General features: G+C 56.8%; 1 protein-coding gene across 3 annotated transcripts in view; it reads right to left on the bottom strand.

Annotated features, from left to right (window-relative positions):
- Positions 1-2,234: 2,234 nt before the first annotated feature.
- Positions 2,235-23,419, bottom strand: part of AACS (acetoacetyl-CoA synthetase) — a 53,202-nt gene continuing 32,017 nt past the window's right edge. For 2 of the 3 annotated variants that reach the window (XM_032876497.1, XM_032876498.1), the window contains 9 exons: positions 20,788-20,912; positions 16,004-16,068; positions 15,736-15,858; positions 12,892-13,005; positions 11,087-11,212; positions 6,668-6,737; positions 6,167-6,225; positions 5,120-5,322; positions 2,235-2,685 (listed from right to left, as the gene is read on the bottom strand). In XM_032876497.1, coding sequence (XP_032732388.1) covers positions 2,548-2,685; positions 5,120-5,322; positions 6,167-6,225; positions 6,668-6,737; positions 11,087-11,212; positions 12,892-13,005; positions 15,736-15,858; positions 16,004-16,068; positions 20,788-20,912 — 1,023 coding nt within the window. In that variant the 3' untranslated portion in view covers positions 2,235-2,547. The remainder of the gene's footprint in view (positions 2,686-5,119; positions 5,323-6,166; positions 6,226-6,667; positions 6,738-11,086; positions 11,213-12,891; positions 13,006-15,735; positions 15,859-16,003; positions 16,069-20,787; positions 20,913-23,419) is intronic. The other variant, XM_032876499.1, reaches the window with a different exon arrangement.

Raw genomic sequence — 23,419 nt, 5'->3', positions numbered from 1 at the left:
GCCCCCAGTGGGGTGGAGCCCAAGTCCCGGGAGGGAGGCTAGCAGCCAGGCCCACAGTAGGGGGACAAGCTGAGCCCAGGGTGAGTCGACAGCCAGGGGTCCCAACCACCCAGCAGCTCCAGCACAGAGTTCACAGCTTCTGATGGCCGCTCTCCCGTCCTCCTCACCAGCAGGACCTGACCGTGTTTGCAAAGTGAGGGAGGCAGAGTTGAGCCCCCAACATGCCCCAGGAAGAGGTCGGGTTCTGCGGCCAGGAGATTTAAGGTGGCACATGGAAGCGAGTGTGCGAGTCAACAGATGTTAAGATAGGGAAATGATCCCGGATTACTGGAGCGGGGCCGACGTGATCACAGAGGGCTTCTGTGTGCAAGCGGGAGGCAGGAGGCCCTGCAGCTCTGGGGATGGAGGCATGAGCCAGCAGCCACAGGGGAGGGCGCCTCCGGAAGCTGGAAAAGGCAAGGGAGACACTCTCCTCCAGGGCCTCCGGGAGGAGCACAGCCGGTGCACCTTGACTATAGCTCAGCGAGATCTGCGTCAGGCTTCCAGCCACAGTAATAAATTTGTGTTTTAAGCCACTGAGTTCATGGTAATTTGTTACAGCAACAAAAAACAAATATGAAAAAGGTGACGGGTCCTGTTTAAAAATGCTCAGATGTCCGGACGCCCTTGCCGCTGGGGATGGCCGTGTGGCCCAATTCTGGTCACTTAGGTACCAGCAGAGCCGCACGGGGTGGGGTTTCCAGAAGAGCCACTGTTTGGCTGATGACAAGGGGACAGATCAGAGAGGGAGGACTTTCTTTCTTTCTTTCTTTTTTAAAGATTGATTTATTTGACACAGAGAGAGAAAGAGAGATCACAAGTAGGCAGAGAGGCAGGCAGAGAGAGAGGGGGAATCAGGCTCCTCGCTGAGCAGAGAGCCCGATGCGGGGCTTGAGCCCAGGACCCTGAGATCATGACCTGAGCTGAGGAGGGCCTTTCTGCCCCTCACCCAGCCCACCCATCACTTCCTCCAGCTTCCTTCCAGGAACATGATGGGAGGTGAGAGGCGGGGCAGCTACAGATGGAGGACGATGTAGTGCAATTACTACCCAGGCCCCGGACACACGCTTGCCTCCACCATCCCCCAGACGGGAGAAAAAGCAGCCCTTCTTTCCGGGCAAAGCCTGGATTCTGCAACACTCTCCCAGGGACGCATGGCTCTTACAATGACATGGGTTGCTGTCCCGGTACCTGGCTGCTTGGAACCATGAGGGAGCCCAGGGTAAGGATGGGCCTCTCCTCTGGGAAGCTGGCCTCTCAGTCACTGGGAACCGTTGCTAAATGCCCAGGGCCCGGGAATGCCCCACCCCTGTGACCAAACATCCCCCCTGGGGCACGGCCCCCACAACACAAACAGCTTCGGACGCACATCCAGTCACCCGTCCAAGGAAACTCCAGCACGCCGCACACGCACAGGTGTCTGCACAGACACGTATATACAGAGAGACGTTTATTGCATAAATTCCCCCTAGTCCCTTCCACCTGTGTTTTTATAATCCAGAAGAAAAGGGATTCAAAACAGGTTTTCATTGTGCTGTTTTTACAAATACAAAAACGAACATCAGGATTACAGGAACTCGTTAATGTGCTGGACTGAGAACACACATGAACCGCCCAGTGAATGAACCCGTGACTGGATTTACAACTGCTGGGAACACCACTTCCACACGAGGTCCCGAGAGCCCCCAGGGGGAGGAGCAGCAAGGCTTTGTCCCCTGAGGCCAGGCAGCTGCAATGCGGGAGGACCCGTGCCTGCTGTCCAGGCGGCCTGCCGGCGCCCCAAGAGCGAGGCCACCCCGTAGGGCGGACGTCCAGTTGTCTAACACCCACACACACCGGATAACAAACGTTACAATATTTTTAAACCACTCGAAGTCCATGAAGTAAGGAAACCCCGCTGAAGCACGAAAGCCACGTGTGGTCCCGCGAGAGCCTCTGCTGGCCGGCGGCGGGGTTGGGTGGGCGCGACACACAGCTGCCCCAGGACCTGCAGGAGCGGTGGGCCACCCGGGGACCAGGCCACGTGTCACAGCGGACGGCCAGGCCCCGAGGGACGACGGCCAGAGCCAGAAGACCCACTTAAGAGGGAGACACAGATTTACACCTGAAGACAGTAAAGGGGACGACAGGCACAAGGCTGAAGGCAGGACGGCTCCTCAGAGGGGTGCCGCTGCCAGAGAGGGAAGCGCGGCCGTAGCCACAACTGTCAGCCACAACTGTCCACGCACAGGCCACCCCCGGCTCCTCGAGGCATGGCGCGTGCAAGAACACTTGTGCAAAGACACACACTCTCCAAGCCTCGCCACACACACAACCAAATGCTCCTTTTCGGCCTCTGAAGATCAGGACGTGGTCCAGGAAGAGACAGGGAAGCCACCAGACGCGACTGCGGCCCGGACACGACTCTCCCCCCAGCCCGCGGACACTTGCCTTCCCAAAGTAACGTCTCGACCCCACGAAAGTCACAGCACGGACGCATGTGGCAGGTGCCGAGCAAGCCAGGCCGACTCAGAAGTCCTGCAGCTCAGGGATGTCCCGGTACAGATCTAGGGCCTCGGGGTTCGAGAAGGCCCCTCGGTGCTCCACGGCTTTTCCAGCGATGATCTGCTTCACGGCCACTTCCACTTTCTTGCCGTTGAGGGTGTACTGCACAGGGCGGAGGAAACAAGGATGGGGCTGGGCCTCGAGCGGGGAAGAGCCGGGGGCTCCCGGGGCCGGGCAGTCCAGACTGCGGACGGAACGATCCCCGCCTGGAGCCCACTGCGCACTGTGCCCGCGGAGGGGGCCTTCCACTGTGGTGAGCACACGGGCCACCACGTCTGGGGACTGTGGGCTGATTCCCGAGGCCCCACTGGCCTCCTCGAGCGTGACGGGGGCCCCAGCGCCTCTCCCTGCAGGGGGCGCTCACGGGACTCACATAGGGACAGCCCTAGCAAGGGCCTCACTGTCAGACTGTCTCTTTTTTGTCGGTGCCACTGACTTCACTAGCCTTCTCTGTACCGTAAAATCAGGCCATCACCAGCATGTCAGCAGCGGGCTGGCTTCCCACCACCTCGTCATGATCACATGGCCAGCGAGCTTCGTCCACAAGCCTCACCAAGCTGTCCCCAAATCTGTCCTCAGAACCACTCGTCGGGGTGCGATGGGGCAGTCAGACTCCTTCCAAACGTGCAAAGCTCCCCCTAAAACCTGTGGCCTGCATGTGCCGCCTTTGCTCCCTACAGGCCTCTGGTGGCAGTGCAGGCGTCCGGGGGCCGGGGGACTCAAGGACAGAGCCCTTTAGTAGAATGGCAGTGCCCTGATCTCTCCTCCACGGGCATGAATTTTTTTTTCAACCTGAGATGTAATTAAAATTCATTCATTTGAGAAACTCAGGCGACGTGTGAACTAATTAAGGACCTAAGCGCTAGCTTCCCAGGGACTGCCTGTCACTGGGGTGTCAGCCCCTCTCGGCCGGGAACGCGAGAGTCTCACATGCTGTATGGGCTTGGAAGCTTTACACAAAAGCCCCAAGAATGGCTCAGGGGAGCTAATAATTTATATCTTCCACCAGTTGACAAAAGAAAGAAGACCGTGATTCAGATGCAATCCCACTACCGCTTTCCCTGGTGAAGAGGGTGGTGGGAGGCAGAGGACCCCACCGCCCCTGGGGCTATGGCTCGGGCCTCCCTGGGGCACACACACCATGATGCCTCCCATCGGTATGGGACAGGCATCTCAACTGTGAGTGGGGACAAAGATGTGATCAGTCGGGGCGGTCGTGCCTGCCTGGGGCCTGCCAGACTCATAATGCCCCAAGTGCCCCCCAGTCTCCTTGGCCGGGCCACCCCCACCCCAGCGCGTGACACCCAGGGCCAACCGAATCCATCAGTTCAGATCAGGAGGCTCTGGAAACACAAGGACCTCAAAACATCTCAGGGAACCCTCAAAGTGACTTCCCAGCCCAACCAGACAGAAGAGACAGCGCCCGCGGAGGGTGGGAGCTGACAGCGACCTGATAGCCATGCTGAGGACAGAAAGATGGGCCACCATTTCCTGTATCTCTCAAATAAACTGTGTCACTAACCTCATGACCTCAGTTGGGGAATAACCCTTCTGGTAACAAAGGACAGATGTCCCGTTTCAACAAAAGAGAGCCAAGGGGAAAATCAAACTCTCATACTCCAGAATGTTCCAGAAGCAGACAGAACTGGTTCCCTGAAGGAAAGCCTTAGGCCCTCATCAGAAGGCAGTAAGTGTCACGGACTCGAGAAGTACCGTCCCCGCCCGTGGGAGCCACCGTCCACAGAGTCGCTGGGAGTCACCAACCAAGAGAGACAGAGAGACTAGTCCCAAGCTTGGGACCCTTCCTGTGCATAACCATTATTTAAAAGAAGCGTGTGAACAGAAGTCTGGGCCCTGCTGAGGACAGCATCAGAGCTGTGCTCCCGCAGGGGCCCGGTCACACTCTGCCCCATCTGCCCGTCAGAGAACCACGATCCGCCGGCTTCCGGACAGCCTGGCTCACCTGTGCACACACGCGTGCATGTGCACACGGCAGCCTCCCCTCTTGGCTGCCATCCGCGTGTCACCAGTCCCAGCTGAGGCTGAGATCCAGTCTGGGAGCCCATCCTCCCCCACTCAGAACCTAAACAGAGTGGAAGGGGGGGCAGCTTTCTGGAGACGTGCCTCTAAATAGATTCGACTTTTCTTTCCACGGGCGAAACTTAAAATTAAAAGCCAAGAGCAATGGCACCCCAGCGGCTCTTTAAAAAGTTAAAATTAATTTTCTCATTAATAATTTTAAGAACACACCAGCACCACACTGGGGGAAAGCTGGCTGGATGTGCAGGTCCGGGCCTGCCTAGCCTCTGAACACAGGTATTTTAGCAGAAGTTACTTTAAATGCAATTCAGGAAGGGTTAAAAAAAAAAATAGGAGAGAGAGAAAGAGAGAGATGTTGGGGGGAAAAAGATGGGGTTGCCAGGCAACACAGACAAACTATATATAAAGCAGAGCAAGCTCCTAGATGAGTCCCCGCGTGCGGGGCTCTCGGGGAGATGCCGGCGCTCTGGCCCCATGGCCTGGGGGCAGGACCTACCGGGATGCCCTTGGTCTCCAGGACGAGGCTGGGCACGTGCCGTGCAGACAGGCCGACGCGGATGGCGTTACAGATGCTTTTCACCAGCTCGGGCCCGAACGAGTGGCCGGAAGCCATCTTCAGGAAGAGAAGCACCCTCTCCTCCCCGTCCTTGTTGTACTGGGGGACGCAGAGGCTGTCCGCCACCTCCTCGAAGGCCTCCACTGCAGACACAGGGGAAGGGGACACGCGCTCACAGCGGCCCGCTGCGGCCAGCCAGCAGGGAGGGGGAGGCTGGCCCCCCGGGCCTGACGGGCACGGCCGCCTCTCCCCCACCCTCCCGGGAAGAGACCCTCCAGGGGAGCACGCAGGAGAGTGTCCGTCTCTGGCGGGGAGTCAAGAGCTGTGGCTTGAACTGCAGTGGTCAACGTGTTTATAGGAAGCCAAACGCAGGCCTCCCTGGCTCCACTACACGCCGATTTAAAGATAAACAGGAAGCAAGTGCCTGTGGTGGGGACCCCACTGCGGGGAGGGACAAAGGCTCAAGGCAGGAGGAGCAGGACTCTGGCCTGGCTCCACTGACAATCTTGGCGTGACATCAGTAGGACACCACCTCCTAGGGAGGCTGACTTCGTGGCCTGCGTGGAGCATTTTGAAGGCCCATGGTTGATTGCACTGAGTGGCCGCAAGGCCCACCGTCTTTATATGGTGTCCTGAGTGGCGCTGTGGGACCTCCAGCAATCACAACCTCTCTGTGCTTCTCCTTCACCCATACGGAGAGGACATAATTAAGCAAGCCAAGGTTGCTCACTGTGAAGATAAAATGTAACGGAACAGGAATGGGCCTCTAAGGCTTTGCGGCCATGAGCAGTGTGGACAAGGTATGTTCTGGAAAAAAGGACACGTTCACAAATGTCTATTCTCACCACTGAGGCAAAAAGACCAGAGTTAGCGCCAAAAGGCGGGCTGGGCTCTCTGGAAAGCGGGCTCTGGGGCTCCCCGCTACGACAAACCCTCCTTCCTTCCTGGATGACCCGAGAATAATTCAGGAGAAAGTGAAACACTTACCAATGTTATAGATTTCTGAGCTGCCAAATCGCACTCCGTTGGGGTTGAGTGTGCCATCGCTGGAAAGAGACAAGGTCATGAACACACAGCAGTTCCTGAGTGAGGCATGTCACCCGGGGGCGGGGGTGGAGGGAGGCATCACCCCCTTTCCACACGGCAACGCTGGGCCCTGTCATGAAGGTTCCCTCCTCTTGCTCCTTATCCCTACCAGTCCCCCTCTCTCTCTAAACACCAAGCCAGACAACAAGGGAGTCCCCTTTGTGTGGAAACACCTGTCACCTCCCTGCCCCTTCCCACCTGTACAGCTGTTCTGGAAGGGCTGCTGCTACCGAGGACGGACACACCTTTGCCACAGACCCGCTACCCCATGCTGGGGCCCAGGAATGTGGATCAGGCCCAGACCCGGCCCCCAGGGAGCCGACACGGGATGCCCCCTGTCCCTGCCTGGATGCTTTGGGAAAGGGGGCTCCTGGGAAGAGAAACCGTCCGAAGACCCCTCACCTCCGGCCCAGCATGCTGATGCCCCCCGTCTTGGGGTTGATTCTGCAGAAGTCGCCGTGCGCCCAGACACCTGCAGGGAGGCAGAGGGGCTCAGTCACCCCGGAGAAGGGGTCCTGCCTGGACAGACGCCCACGGCAGGCATGACAGCAACAGGAGGTTCATCAAAACAGACACGGCTAAGGCACATAAATAGGTACAGAACGGGGCTGGGGCCCGGGGTAAAAGTGGATTAGCCCATCCCTGCCCCCAGGAGCACAGCGTCTAGCAGGGGCCACTGGGCACCCAGTTCTGACACGCACCAGCACGCAAGAGAACGTCACTCCTTCGGGCACCCACAAGGGCCTCAGGAATTCACAGGGTTGGGACCAGCCCTGGCAGTGAGGGTGCGAGAGGGGGCAGGGGAAGGTCAGTGGGAGCTTTGGGAGCAGGCCTGACTCAAGAAGCCACTTTAGGAAGTCAGGGTGGTCTGGGAGAGCTGAGGGGGCAGGTCTGGAGGGGCTGGACCCACCCCGGAACGGGACAGAAGCAGCACGACCAGAGGCAGGCTCCTAACGGAGGCCCGAGGTAAGGCACGAGCCATGTGCACAGAGCTACCTAGCTGGTAAAACGCGGGGGACACGGAAGGCAGAGGAACGGGGTGGAGGGGCAGGGATCAGAGGTGACCATGCAACCGATCACCTGTGCCAACCCCGTGTGGCCCGGCGGACAGCCGAGGCCTGGCCTGGCAGCATTCCCAGGGAGGCCTCGTCCAGACACAGCAAAGCTAATAGCCCCAGCCTCAGCCACATCCTCCAGGAGCAGGAAAGAGAGGTCATGCCTTAACGGAATTGCCAAGGGAGCAATTAAAGCGGCCAGAAGCTTCCTCCTGCCGCCAAAGGCAATGACCATTGACCAGCCGCACAATCGGAGGCCAAACGGGTTTGAATGACCAGGCGCACATCCCGCCAGCTCTGTGGCTGCCTGGAAGTCACTTCCCCAGGGGCAGTCTGGCCTCCTGAAATGGGGCCCGAGTCCCTGCGGCCCAGAAAGGGAAAATATCAAATAAAACCACCTTCAGGGCCTTCACAGAGAGGACCTCCTCCCCCGCAATGCTGGAGACGCTTCCCGCCTGGAGGCACGAACCCCATCCGCCCACACCTGTCCGGGAGGCGCCCCCGTGACGAGACATCGCACTTATTCCCTCGCTCGTTCACAGTCATGACCAGACTGCACGAGCAGCGACTGAGGCTCCCGCCCAGGTGCAGACCCAGCTGAAGGCCAGGACGTCTGTCCGTCTGCAGGGAGGTGGTCCTTGGGAGGCAGTTAGGGAACGGAGGGACTCCTGAGCTCCTTTCTTCTGACGCAAAAGAATAACTGTAAGCCTCCGGGTCCCTCTCCCCTCCTCCCCTAGCTGAAGAGAGAAACCCCCTTCCTCCTGACGGGACTCGTGAAAGACTCGGGTACACAAACAGGAAAAGATCATTCCCAGGACTGCGAGTGATACGCCAGGTTTCTGCAGAAGCACATCCGACAGCTACGCCCAACGCCGGGCTTCCAGACGCCATCCCAGGGGACAGGGCTGCGGACGCAGCCGCAGGGCCGCCCCCTCCATGGGTCCTTTCTCATCTGGGGACCGGGTGCCGACCGACACAGAGTCTGGGCCGTGCGGAGCCAGCTCTCCCAGGAGTTTGATCATGAATGTGAGACCCCGGAAACGAAGACAAAACAGAAGATGCAAATGCACCCTGAAGGAATTGTCATTTGTGAAAACAAAATGCAGCACTGCTGCCTCGTACAACGTGAAGTCGGGAGGAAGGATTCTCACGGGGCTGGTGGCTCTGCTGCCGGGTCATCATGGCGCAGGAATGCAGGCTTCCCTGCGGGTTCCCGTGCCCAGGGCCAGCAGAGCACTGGCTCCTTCCACCCTGTTTCAGCGACCGCACGCCAGTGCAAAGGGAGAGACCCAGCCTTGCTCTTGCTTTCCTCCTGCAGGAAATCTAGGTAAGCATGTGTCTTGTATAGAGAGAACAACAGCACGGCTGTCCACGTCTGCAAATGCTCCATCATGAATAAACTGCACACACACACACACGCTTCTCTTATGGGAGGACGGAGGGCTCCATGAGTTATGACTCAGTCTCCTTCCACTTTGAGCTCTTCTGCTGATGCGGGCTGAGGGAACCTCTGGCTGTCTCCATGTCCAAGTTCAAAGTCCCAACAGTTGGTGGGTGTGCTTGGCTCCCGAGTGGAAATGTGTCCCCTGCACCCATCCGTACCCATTTTATTTCCCTTTTTATCTTGGCTGCCAGGAAACTTGGAGCTGAAATCACTGCTTTGTAGAATCAGAACAGTCTAAGTCTTTCTTCAGTCCGCTTTTAAAATCTTTAAATTTTTACTAGATTTTTTAAAATGATAAGATATAAAGAAAAGCAAAATAGCTCATAATTCCCCCGACACAGATAACCCTTTGTTGTGGATTTATTCACACACTTACACACACATATTTCCTTTTAGAAGTTTACACAAAGAGATACTGTACCCTCTGTGCCGTACTTCTTTTCGCTTACTAATTCCTTGGATATCACTGCCTGCTTACGTTTTCACCTGGTCTAACGATGTCTGTGAGTTTGCATGCTGCTCCAGGAACGACAACCTTGGCCTCCAGCTGTTTCCTTCAACACTAACTCCAATACAGTGTCAGAATCTCCCAGGACAACCTGGACAGTCAGGTTCCACCTGTGTTCCTCCGGTCCATGACCAAAGGCTCCAGAGTTCCATTATCTTAACTGCCTTCCTCTTTCCGTACTGGTTCGCAGATCTCCCACCTACTCCCAGAAAGTATCTGAGGAAACTACTTATAAAACCGATTACATAATGAGATTCTTTAAAGAGAATCAGAAACCCTGCCCTGGGGGTAAGAGGACTGCTGGAAACAAGCAATGATTTCCGCTCTGAGCTTCCTGGCAGCCAAGGCAAAAATGGAAATGGCAATAAAACAGGTCAAAATACTTGTTTTCTCCAAGAGGGAAGTTCAAAAAAAGAAGGAAGGAAGGAAGGGAGGGAGGAAGGGGAAGGAAAGGCTTTGAAATCAATCCTGAGAGACATTTATCATGTTAACTGTACATACAATAAGTTATAGGAAACACAGTTTCCAAAGAGCAGTGAGCTGTACTGCAGGAGACAGGGATGGATCCTCCCACTGAGGTTCTGCTCCTCTTGGCCTCTCTTCCTACGGCAGGAGGTCCTGCCCTTTCCTTCAGGGTCACCTGAGGAACGTTTCTCTCTACATTAGCTCCCTCTATGCTGCCTCACTCCGCCTGGACAGCTGCACACTAGCGGGATCCAAGGTGGGGCTCACGTGTGGCAGGTACCCAGGAGGCCACGCCACATCTGGGGCGCTCCTCCGACGCCTGCGTGGGGGTGCGATGCCAGATACAGTGGTTTTCACATGGGACGTGTAAACACTCAAGGCCGGGGGAGAAACGGGAGGGGTCCACGGCGAGTTCTGCTCCTGCCGGCCACCTGCCCTCTCCTGGTCCTCCACGAGCCATTACCACAAAATCAAATTACCTTTCTGGAGACGGAAGCAAGCACGCACTTGGAGAACACCGCTCTGGGACAGAGGACTTACTAAACTGTGAATCAGACAGCTGTGATAACTCGAGGTGGCTTATGAACGAAGGAAAGACGCAGACGGGAGTCAGAACTTGAAATAAACACTTCCCTGCTCCGGGGCAAGGCGCCACTTGGAAGATGAAACACGAGGGTGTCGGTCTATGTGAGAGTGACAAGCAGGCTGCGGAGCACCCCACCCCCAATGTGCTCCTCCTCCAACACCTCCATGAGGACTGGGTGAGGGTGCGTGCCCGGTGGAGAGGAGGAGGCCCAAGCCAGATTCCTCCTGAACACGCCGCTTCCGTCTGAACCGGCAGTCCTGGGTAAGCGCACAGCCCACAGCCCTCCCACAGGCAAACCGGGGCTCATACTGGGGCTGGTGCCGGCCCCCCGCAGCCGCACCTGCAGCCCGGGGGCTCTGCACACAGAGGCCAGCTAAGCAGAAAGCAACCCCACCAGGGCTCAGCCAGGTCAGCGTCTGACTCTTGGTTTCCGCTCAGGTCCTCCGCACTCAGCAAGGGTCTGCTTGAGAGTCTCTCCCCTCCTCCCTCTGCCCCTCTCTACCCCCCTGCTCACGTGCTCTCTTTCTCTCTCAAATAAACAAATAAGCCGTAAGGAAATAGAAGCTAAGCAGACGCCAGTTTCACATGATGGCTCCAAGCAGAAGGGACAAGATCCTGATCCCCATTCAGCCTCGCCCCCTGGTGGAAGGAGCCGTGAGCAGCTTCACAGGTGTGGGCGGGGAAGACCTCAGAACCCGACCGGAAGGCCCAGCCCAGAGGGAGTGTGGGCGGCTCCCTCCGCATCCCCCACCACCAGACCTACCTGGGAATCTGGAGAAATAGGCCTTCCTGTACTTGCTCCCGTTCTCATCGTTCCAGAAGTGCGTGGGCTGGCAGGGGACCGGCTTGGTGCACACCAGCTCGCCGCTCTCCCCCCACACTGCCTTTCCTGCTTCGGGAAGGAAAGACTAAGCTGAGCACACGCAGCAGCCGCGTACCCTGGCACACGCTCCCCATCCCCTACACCATGTACTTGGGACCGACCCCAGCGACCTTCCCTCCGGACCCACGCCCCCCTAAACCTCTCTTCTAAAGGGAACTGATTTTTCCCACACGTGTATTAATACGTTCACGCCATCGAGACACGTCTCCAAACAGCAAAGTCATCCCGCGTGTCTCCAAACTGTGCCCATGGCCTCCTGCTCTGTGCGCCCCGCACCCGGCTCGGCTCTCCCAGTGTGGGCTTGGGGTGCCTCGCTCGTCCACTATATGCCGCTCAAGCCCACTCGTTTTCACTGCTTGTAACTGTCCACATGCGATCGTGGCCATTTATTCCTCCGGAGGACGAGCTCTGTATGTTCCCGACTCTGTTCCCTACTGCGAACATGTGGCGACGAACCCACTCGCACGCCTCTCCTCGCTCGTATGCACCAGTGCTTCTCCCAGGAGTAGAATTTCTGCACCACGCGGTCCCTACCTCCCTTCATTACTCCCAACCTGCAGGCTAACTGAGTCACGCCGAGTCCCACTTGCTCCAGCAGGGCGCCCAGTCTCCGGCCCTGGGCACAGCAGAGGCCGTGGAGGCCGAGGAGAGGGCAGCACAGCAACCCTCCCAAGGAGCGGGTCCCTTTATCCAGCACCTTCCACACCGCAGCAACGCAGGACTGGCACTGAAAAGTCACCATTCCACATGCACCCAAGGGGGCTCCTGGGGTTCCCCATTTCCTCCCCCTCACCTAGCTCCTCCCCCCCCCCCCCCCCCCCCCCCGCCCCCGAGAGACGACAGACAGACAGCTGGAAGCTGCAGAGATGGCCGTCAGTTTCTCTCTGCCAGGAGCATCTCCCCCAACCAGGCCACAGAATGCAGCAGGGACCAGGACCAAAAGAAATGGTTCAGACGGTGGGGAAGAAAACAGACATATGGGGCCGATAAGCTCAGCAAGCACCAGGAAAAGCTCTCTTCTGAAAGTAAGAACCGATTTTCAGAAAGGTCTCTGGAAACATTTCCCATGAACTGGAGAGGGAGAAATCCTTCCTGTGCTCTCCAGGCTTCCAGCCCATAACCTGGTGGGGCCACCACGGCCGACGTCTCTCCCTCTTCCTCACCCAGACTCCCCATGCACTCTGCCAGGCTAAAATAATGGTGGCTGCAGGGCAAATTTGCACAGTGCACACACCACACGCCAGGCTAGGCCCTGTTTGGTGCTAGAGACACAAACAGGCTTTGCTCATTTATCAATGGCCACCAACAGGCTATAGAGCAAAAGCTCATCCTGACATTGTCAGAGGCCAACACCCCAGCTCCCCTACCGGGTCCATGTCAAGGTCAGGGGGTCACAGGAGCAGGGCAGTGTGGCTGCCTGAGCAGCATCTCTGGGCTTTGGATGCTGGGGGTGCAACAGCCCTCCTGCCGCTCCTGAACACACAGCTCTCCGCTCCAGCCCGACACTGACTTCTCAGGAGGGCAGGCTGAAGGGGGCTGGGGACAGGGAGCCCGGCGGGCCGCTAGAAGGAGCCCAGTCTGCCAGTGAGCTGGGCTACCCCTCTCGGGGAGGTTACACATCCGATTGCTCCCGAGCTACCAGTCCCCCCAGAAACAGAAAGAAAGGCAGTTAGTGAAGCCATCACCTTCCTCGTTCCAGGCTTCGACGGCCATGCCCAGGTTCCGGGCCTGAATTTCCCCTCTAGAGACAGGAACAGAAAAGTTCTGGCCCATGAAGCAAGAGATGATGTCGGTGCCCCCTGCAAACAAAGGGAAAGGAGAGGCAGAATTCAGAAGACTGAGATGAACAGCTTTTTTTTTTACTGGCGAACACCAAGGGAGGAAGACCCCAGAGGTACTTCTACTCTTTCTCCCGGTAGATACTGCCAAACGCACAATGGTTAGTGCTTCTTTTCAGGGAGACATGAGGGAGGGGATTTAAAATTTCAGCAAAACGCCTGTGTCCGGACGATTTATGTTTTGACCAAGCCTTCCTGCTGGATGACAGACAAAACGAATGACCTGTCATGGTCACAGTGAAATTCCAGACTTGGGCTCACGGGACATGAAGGCTTCACCCATGAGCCCAACCTCACCGGCACCGCGTGGGCAAATGCGTCACATACAGAGGCCCTCTGCGGCAACCGGAGGAGCCGCACGCCAGGGGTCTGTGCAGGCCGGGTCTCACAGAAGACAGAACGCATCGGGCGGGAAGCACGCTGGGGTGCCAGGAAGGCCTGAGATGCTCTCGGGTGACCTTGGGACGCCTGCGGCGCCAGCCCGGGCTGAGGGGCTGAAACACGCCCAGGTCTAAGCACTGGATCAGCCAGCAGGCCACCTCCCAGAGCTTCTGCACCGCAGCGCTCTGGGCACATAATGCCCTCTGGGAGGCCGAGGAATGGATGTGAGCCTCCCTTCCACCTGGCTGGAGACCCTCACCACACACGATCATCTCACACACGTGGGGCACCGCATACACCCGACTCCTGCCTTTCCCCCAGAGCATCTCGAAGAGTGTTTTGTGTCAGGAAAGGAGAGCTGCTATGTTCCAAGACTTCATGGCATTCACAGAGTGACACACAGGCGGCAAACATTTAAACATGTCACCTGTCACGAGGAGAGTGACCCCACTAGATAAGTGGCCTGAGCCCCAGCATGTCCACCCACTCGGTGGGCAGCAGTCGCATGGACAGGCCCCTAGAGTCACACTGCACAATCCGTCCCTTTTAAGGCAGGCAAACTGAGGCCCAGAGGGAGAAGAGATGTCTCAAGGCCACTCACAGATGCTGGCCGGACCCTTGCCTGCCCTGCTCGCCTAAACAGCTCAAGTCCCCCAGCCTCGGGCCACGGGTCCCGCAGAGGCCTGTCAGGGCAGCTTCGGGCTTCAAGCAAATCACACAGTAGCTTTTAAAGACGTGTTCTCGGGGGCCCCTGGGTGGCTCAGTCATTGAGCCTCTGCCTTTGGCTCAGGTCATGATCCCAGGGTCCTGGGATCGAGCCCCACATCGGGCTCCCTGCTCAGCGAGGAGCCTGCGTCTCCCTCTCCCACTCCCCCTGCTTGTGTTCCCTCTCTCGCTGTGACTCTCTCTGTCAAATGAATAAATAAAATCTTTTTAAAAACAAACAAATAAATAAAGATATGCTTTCAGAAATATAAATTAAATTCCTCTCAAGATTTTGATGAGCTAAGATAGAATTAACTACAAGTCATGCTGTTAAGGGGGAAATACGGAACAGCGTGAATCCTAAGTTAAATGAGTCTCACCCCGTCCAGACACACTCTCCCACCTACGTACGGACACCCCTGAGGGGAAACGAGCGCAGGCTTCTGTGGCGGGAAGGAGAAACCACTCGGGGTGGACACCACTCTGTTTCTTTTTTGGATTCTGAAGATTTTGCAACATGCACAAGTTGTCTTCATACAATTTCACGTTAGGAAAAAGTGAAGAGAAAAAGAAGTCACTTGAAATCCCAATACCCAAGCGTGTGCGCGCGCGCACACACACACACACACACACACACACACGGGTGTACACACCCCACCACATATTCCTTCTCTCGATCTACAAAAATGACCACACTTATATCTCTGCAATCTGCTTCTCTCACTCAACGTATCACAACCCTCTTTCGGTATCAATGAATATGTTTCCATCTACATAAGAATATTCACCATATCCCTCCTAAGAGCTGCAAAAATTCAGGATGCGCCATACATTATTCAACGAATTCCCTTCTACCAGGCACAAAGGTAACTTCTGGCTTTTAACGAGCATAAACGACGTTGCAACAATTGTTCTTATTACTTATTACTTGGCCAATCCTTATTACTTACAGATTCTGTATTTTCAAATGCTTCTGCTCACTAAAACTGATGACCTCAGGAGCAACACTCCGGGTGCTCTCAAGGTCATCGGAGAACACGAGCCAAGCAGTGGAAATCTCGAGACGCCCCACACGCACGTCTGCAGCCACAGAACCACAAGGCAGTGCCCTGCTCTGGCTTCAGCTCTTGTGACAGAGAAGACCGGGAGAGAGCACGGGTGGGGGAACGGGGTACAAGGGGCTCTGGCTCGGGACCCAGTTGCACTGCACCCATTGGGGGGCTGCTCCGACAAGTCCGTTAACACTCCTAAACCTCGTTTTCTCTTCCATAAGATAAAGACAACAGAACCTACCAGAAAAGGGTTGTTTCCAGAATATAAGATCATAATTGATGTGAGATGTGTATGTGTGTGTGTGTGTGTGTGTGTGTGTGTGTGTTCCTTCCCCAATGGTTTCGTAGTCGCTAACTCAGTAACTTCCTAGAACTTAACTATCATGAACAAGAAGAACCAACCGTGCACAGATGTGCACCCTGCTGTTTACCTGGGACAAATACAAGGTAGCGGACCTGTCAGGTCCAAGGCCGTGCACGCTTACAGGGGGCCAGCCTGGTCGTGCCCCACTTCCCCTGCTTCCTCCCAGACCCCCCACGGTGCAAGCCCTACCTGAGATGGAGCCCAGGAGGACGCTGCTCTTAATGCACTTGTAGACGTAGTCATAGCTCTTGGCTTTCAGAGGGGAGCCAGTGGACAGGATCGTGTGAAGTGTCTGGAGACTGTGGGTTTCCACTAGGGGGAAGAACCACAGAGAGATTAAAACGAGACCCGACACCCCTGTTCTGGCTCACGTGCAGGAAACAGATAAGAGGGCGGCTCTGGACTCCTTGGTTGGCAGGACGGGGACGAGGCCAGGCGTCCTGAGGGGCACACTGACCTGGCTTCAACTGTTTCTCTTCAAGGACGGCCAGCCACTTGGCACCCGTTCCAAGGATGGTGATGCTAAGGGCACAGGAGGGAAAGAAAACAGAAACTCTCAAGGCTCTTGCACATTCCACGCTCCAGAGCTTTTTAAAATTAGTGACTCGCTTCTGGCAAGTTTGCAAAATCCAAGACACATATTTTTCTGGGCTGAATTAATACCTAGTGTTCAGTAAACACATGTGTTGACTGCGGGTTCAGCAGGGACAGGCCGGTGCACGGACTCCCAACATGCTCGGAGCCCCGGCCCCCGGAGCACATGGCTCCATGTGACAGACAGCGACTCGTACACCAGCCCACCCTCCTCCCAACTGCAGGGTATTTGCCCTTTGGGGAGCAAAGGAAGCCAGGAAACCGAGACCCCTCAAGTCCCAGCTCCATGCAAGCCCCTTCTGCCGAGGTGCAGAAGCGGCGGGACCTTCTGTGGGAGCAGGGCCCGTGCTGGGCGCTCGGGACCCACCCCCTGTTCTTAAGTGACTTAAATGACTTCTTAAATGGTGCAGCTCTTCTCATTTCGAATGTTCAGAGTCTACGGTCCTTTGCTCCACGTCCGCACTCAGAGAACAACGCCACGTGGAGAAGAAGTCGCTGCGTTTCCAGGGGCGAGCGCTCCTGATGGCTCCAGCAGCCAGGCAGCCCTGGACCAGCAGACCAGCTTCATAACTAAACAGTGCCCTCCCTCCCAGGCCCAAAGGAGGCTGCAAACATCAAAGTCCCTTGGCATCCCTCTGGGCAGCCAAAACCTAATCCCCCCACCCCTGGGTGGGGGACAGCCACATGCTGTCCAGCACCAGGGCAGCTGGGCTGGGAGGAGCCCTTGAGCCTGCTGTCTGTCCTTCGTCCCTCCCAGCCCCCCTCTTCACCACCAGCACCTGGCTGCCAGGAAGCCCCCCACCGAGACCTTAGGCACCTCCCGGGTTGCTGTGCCCTAGAGGTGGCTGCTTCAGGAGGGGAGGCCGTGGAGGACTGTGTACACAACCCTCCCACGTCCCCCGTGGTTACTGCATTAACTCGGGCAGGATGATTCCCAAACTCAAGACCATCTCTGAGCACTAAGGTGTCACCCTTCAGGAACGGCTACATTTTCACAGAAGACCAGGCACGCCTGCAGCCTCTGATGGCGGAGCAATGACTGCCACAGCGCCAGGATCTCGGACCCCAGCCACACCAAAGCAACATTCCCCTTGCTGCTCATCCCCTTGCCCCCCCCGCACCGAAATCAATGGCTCTCTGTGGTTCTTCCCATATCCCTGTGAACCCTGACCTTGGCAATGCACGGAGACTCCAACCATGTGCTGGACCTGGGTCACAAGCCTGCATGTCTCAAGAACAGGAAGGTCTCCCCACCCGACTCCAGGGCTTGCAGGAGCTGCGTAAAACCACACTGAGCCCACAAAGCAAGGGAGCTTGGTGTGGGTGCTCCGCGCTGTGTATTTTTAGGGATAACGGCTGGGGATCTGCACAAAGTACCAGGCGGCTTCCCAGCTGGACAGGAGCCGCCCCCCGTGCCCCACGGGCGGCTCATAGACAGCCCCTCTGAGGCCGCCCACCTGGTGCCTGGGTAACTCCATCTGCCTAAGACCCACCAGTCTCCCACTGCCCTCTTCCCCCACCCCCTACAATGCATTCTCCACTCAGGAGCAAGACTTTGCCTTCACAAACACGAACCCAGGCTGTGTTGCTCCAAACGTTTCAAGGGTGTCGCGTTTCGTGCAGAAAAGCCCCCACCGTCCAAGCCGGCCTCAGAGTCCCCGAGGGACCAGCCTCTACCCCCACCGCCCCGGCCGGCCCCACATTCACTCTTCACATTCACAGCACAGGGGTCTCCTTCCCTCACACACCTATCCCAGCTCCAACTTAGGGCCCGGGCACTTACCACCCCTCTGCCTGGAGCGTGTTTTGCATCCCCTCCCCAGGCCTGAGGTTTAGGCCCCAGTGCCCTTGCCTCCAGGGGAATCCCGGAACTCAGGGCACCAACACCACTTCTTTCTCTCTCCTCCTTCCCCCATTCGCATGCAGCCCCACAAGGGCAGAGACGAGTCACCTCCACCACTGCACTGCTGTGCACGCCTCAGAGCCCAGCAGGGCACATGGCGCAGAGCAGACGGGGTGTGGGCGTGACCCTGGCGGACAGCTGTCCAGCAAGTCCACTCTGCCAGTGTGCCCCCGGGGCCTCTCCCACCCAGAGACAGGTGACACAGGGGAACTCAGATGGCTGGCCTGGGTACAAGAAAAGCCTGGACAAAAGACCCCAGAGCTCTGGCCCCAACTCTAACCCAAATATTCCCCAAGCCAGACTCCCGGAGCCCAGAAAAACACCCCAAACGACAAAGAAAATCCGTCTTTTAAAAGAACCTCATCGGGATGCCTGGGTAGCTCAGTCAGTTGGGTGTCTGCCTTCGGGTCAGGTCATGATCCCAGGGTCCTGGGATGGAGCCCCCCATCGGGCTCCCTGCTCAGTGAGAAGCCTGCTTCCTCTCCTCCCCACTCATATCCTCTCTCGTGGTTTCTCTCTCTCCCAAATAAATAAATAAAATCTTAAAAAAAAAAAAGAAAAGAAAAGAATTTTGCATCTACAAAATAAATGTTCTGTTACCAGACATGTTAGTACGTCTCTGGGCCAACACGTTAAAATCATCCAAGATTTCATTCATACATTAGCCTGGGTTATTTAAAAAACCCAGGAGCCCTGAAATGGCCCACAAGGACCCTGCTGTCCAGCTTAGGAGAGCTGCTCCTCTTGCCACCGACACGTAGGAACTTATGTGACCATATGTAACTTGGTTTTAATTTTCAGTGGGGAGGGCGCGCACAAGTGAAGGTCAGATGAAGGTCTCCCCCCACACCTGATCTGCACCCCTCCATGGCCATTGGCAGTCAGAGCAGGTGTTCAAGGCCCGCAGTCCTCCCAAGCACCCCACCCCCGGCTCCCGCCTGAACGCAGACCTGCACCAACCTCCAGCAACGGAGCAGGGACGATCCCGGCCAGGTCCAGAGGGGCCCTCTGATGGCCAAGGCCACGTCTCTGGCAGCATCTGGGGCACGAGCCAGCAGGGCTGCTGGAAGGCAGATGCCTAGGACATGCCTACTACATCGGCCCAGACCACACATCTGTGACTGCTCAGCCACACACATACATGCACCCATCCCTACATGCACCCACAACCACACCTTGCTCACACGTATTCACACACACACTTTGATGTACTCGCACACACCTCTGCACACACCCACACATGCAGACACATATACTCTTGCCCACACTTGCACACACTCTGCACACCTGTGTACACATGCAAACACATGCACAAATGTGTGCACGCGCATACACACACACACACACAGAGCTGGGTTGTGCTGGGGCCCTTCATCCTTTAAATTCATTAGCACTGAGCCCCAATAATGCACATTATCTATCGGTCTTCCTATTATATGCACACAGACACACACAGACACACCCCAGAAAGCGTCCCCACCTGGAGCCCAGCTCCCGGGTATTAAGGGTAAAGCTCTTAAAGTCATCTAAGTTCCCAGGGATTTGATTAACCTTTTGCTGGAAACAGTCTCATTAGGAAATAACCTTCCTTGCCAATATTTTGAGCCAAATGTCAGAATTTAAATATTACCCAGGCCGCGCAAAGTTATATTTGAAATATTAATGACCACGAATTTAAAAACATTAGTGGCTCCTTCTGTCTCCTCACCGTGAACAGACTCAAACTGAGAGTGAGGTGCGCGTTTCAGAGCACGGGGGCTTCCAGGCTCCCGGAGCTCTGCGGCTTCCGTGCTTGTGCTCCTGGAGCCACGATCATTAGGCCAACAGTGACCACGGGCCGCAAGGGGGCGGATGCTTCCACTGGTTCTGATGAATTCATCCACAGAGAGAGCATTCCCAGAATGGTCCCTTGACACTGTCCCCAGTGATGATGAGGAGGGGAACCGGGAGAGGGAGGGAGGGCCCAGCCTCCTTCCCCACGCTCTGCCCCTGCTCCCTAGGATCCCAGCTTGTCACCTGACCGAGAAACTAGCCATCAGCAGGATGGCCTGGAGGCACAGAGGCCCTCCTGCAGCATCTATAGGAGCATTTTGGAGCAACCTTGTGACGGGTCCAAGGAGACTCCAGGGGACAGCTGACAAAGGCAGGACTGTCCTCTTGCCACGGGTCTCGGAAGGCCAGCAGTGGGAAACCCAGACCCTGGGAATGCCCCAGTGCTGGGCTCTGCCCCTGCCCTTCACAGGCATATCCACACCATCCCTGAACAGCCTGTTTTACCCCCCAACCCACCCTGGAGCTGGGGGAGCCCGGCAAGAGGCAGAACCCTCGCTGGCCCTGGCTCCCTTTCTCCTGGGCTTTTCCAGCAGCTCTTAGGTTCCAGAGTTACAGACACAAGATCACATTCCCTCTCCTGATTCCCCGAAATTTCAAACTCACTCCTGGCCCTGGGGGTGGCCCCCATCTCCTTGGTCGGTCCCCGTCAGGGCTACCTGCCTCTTCCTACCCTCCTTGGCAACTTCAACCCCCCTCGCCCTCCCACACCCTCCCACGCCCTCTCTCACCCTCCCACGGCCTCCCTCACCCTCCCACGGCCTCCCTCACCCTCCCACAGCCTCCCTCACCCTCCCGCGCCCTCCCTCGCCCTCCATGCCCACCGAGAGGCCAAGCACTCCCAAGATGGCACCAGCGCTACGGCAGTCAATAGCAGTGTGGCTCTATGGCGAGCATGGTGTCCTGGCACCTACCCTATCCTGTCAACCAGGTCCCAGAGCACGTTGGGCGTGGGCACCAGCGGGGAGCCGTCGTACAAGACCACAGCCGCCCCCGTGGCAAGAGCCGACACCATCCAGTTCCACATCATCCAGCCAACCTGGGACAGTCAAAAGGAACACAGTGTCAACCGAGCGCCAGGCCAGGTGCCCTCACCTCTGTCCCTCAGCGTCTCATGTCCCGACACCGAGCCAGCGGTCCGCAAGGACACCCACCCCCGATGGACAACGCTTGCACCAGCAGCTCCACGCCTAGAGTGTCTCATATGGACCCACACACACACGTTAAGACGGGTCAAAGGGTGTTTCCCGCAGCCTCGCTGGGGACAATGGGAGCCAGAGAGCCAGGAGATGTAGTCCCGCCCCAAGGAAAGGGGTCCCACACATGCACACGTGCTGTGGAACGCCACAGGCCAAACCCGTGAGGCCGCATCAGACGTTTGGAACAGCACGTGGCAAGCTTTCAGGAGCCAGCCCACCCCGGCCGTCCACAGGAATGCGGCCTGCAGTGACGGGGACCAGTCTCTGAGACGAGCTTCTGTGTCGAACAAGCCAGCATGGGGGCTGCAGCGTACCCACACCCACAGCTGGAGCCCCGGGCAGGCCTCCACATGGGCCACGGGCCACGGGGAACACGTAGACCGCATGTGTGAGCAAGACCCACTCGGTGCCCCTGCCCCGGGAGGGCACTGACAGCTCACCACACACACACGTGTGCCATGTGAAATGTTTCCCATACACAAGTGAGGCCTCCTTTGTTGTTGTTATTTAAGAAAACATTTTAGGGCAGAAAGAACTGGCCACAGCGTTCCCATCCATGCAGGGGAACTTGTGGGCGTTTCCAGAGCTGAACCAACACAGCGAGGGAGCCAGGAGCAGGAGGAAAGCTCCAACAGGAGTCTCCGGCAGGGAGGCCAGGAAGCCCGCCCTCCTCTCCCATGCCCGTGCGCAGATCCCACAGCGGGGACCGGGGGCCACGGAAGGCACCCCAAGCGGCTAAGAACCGCTGACGAGGGCACTTAAGAGACAACCAGCACAGAGCCTCAGCGAGCAGGCCACCGACGGCCTGGGGGACAGGCTCAAGAACCCAGCAGGCCCCTGAGAAGCTGCCTGTCCTTCCCCTCAATGACACCAGCACTGCGGGCACCCCAAATCTCAAGTTCGTTGAGCTTCCTCTTAACAAGCTTTTAATATCCCCAATTGAGTTTTTCACTAAGGAATTCTTTTTTTTTTTTTAAGATTTTATTTATTTATTTTGACAGATGGAGCTCACAAGTAGGCAGAGAGGTAGGCAGAGAGAGGGGGAGAAGCAGGCTCCCCGCTGAGCAGAGAGCCTGATGCGGGGCTCGATCCCAGGACCCTGAGACCATGACCTGAGCTGAAGGCAGAGGCTTTAACCCACTGAGCCACCCAGGCACCCCAATAAGGAATTATTCTTAACAAAAGAAACCAGTGCGGGGCAGCCCAAGCAGCACAGTGGCCCGGCCAACTCACTATCCGAGGAAGTTTTTAAAGTCAGTCAGTAAGAGACACAGCGTAGGCCTGGCTCCGGCCATGGGGACCCCCACAGCCACTGCCAGCCACGGCTGTGGGCACCAGCATGCCCCACGGAAAAAGCTACCTGCCCATCCCTCCTGGGCAGGATGCTTCGGGAAAAGTGAAATGCCTCTGGGACAACCACTCCATATCTAAGCTCTTATTACGTACTTGCCCTCAATGTAAAACCCTGGCATTTTAAACCGTGAGTCCCAGGAGGCAGCTGAGTTTGACATCGTCGCACCTGCCAGTTCTCCCCACAATTCAAAAGACGCTCCATCAATGCTGATGGGCTTTCTGTGTGAAAAGGGCCCCAGAGCCTGCCAGTGCCCAGCACCACTGGCCTGCCTGTGGGGAGGGCAGGAGGATCTGGGTTACATCCCTGCAGCTGAGGGAGACCCCAATCACTGGGCCCAAGCCCTTGATTTTCAGCTAGACACGCCAAGCGATGAGGCAGCCCATGCACAGCCACATACCCAGGGTGCCCTCGGACTCCCTCTCCCGGGAGTGGGTGGAGTCCCAGGCTCTGTCCCCAAGGGCACAGCCAGGGCCCTGGCCATCAACCTCACGGGCCGGGAGCACACTTCCAACATTCCGCTTCCCTAAAAACTCAGCACGGAGGGCCCCTGGGTGGTTCAGTGGGTTAAGCCTCTGCCTTCAGCTCAGATCATGATCTCAGGGTCCTGGGATCGAGCCCCACATCAGACTCTCTGCTCAGCGGGGAGCCTGCTACCCCCTCTCTCTCTCTGCCTGCCTCTCTGCCTACTTGTGATCTCTGTCTTTCGAATAAATAAATAAAATCTTAAAAAAAAAAAAAACTCAGCACAGAATTGTCATCGAAGGAACAGAGCTAACTCACTCTGAAACCTCTTGATGTTTGCAGTTGGAAAAAGTCAACTTCAAGTTTTCGTCTCATAGGATAAAACACTGTTTCCTTTAACTTGTCTGACGTGTTCATCACACAGAGTTCACAAGGACAGGAGTGTCCCCAGCTGCTCGAACCCGAGCTTTGGTTTAATGATGCGTATCCCACACGAGACCAGGAGAATGTGCTAGAGGCAGGCCCCCATCC

The sequence above is a fragment of the Lontra canadensis genome, unplaced genomic scaffold, assembly GCF_010015895.1.
Source record: "Lontra canadensis isolate GAN:19392208 unplaced genomic scaffold, GSC_riverotter_1.0 scaffold58, whole genome shotgun sequence".
Lineage (NCBI taxonomy): Eukaryota > Metazoa > Chordata > Mammalia > Carnivora > Mustelidae > Lontra > Lontra canadensis.
The sequence above is the reverse complement of the archived record's forward strand: the minus strand, read 5'-3'. Positions and strand labels throughout refer to the sequence as shown.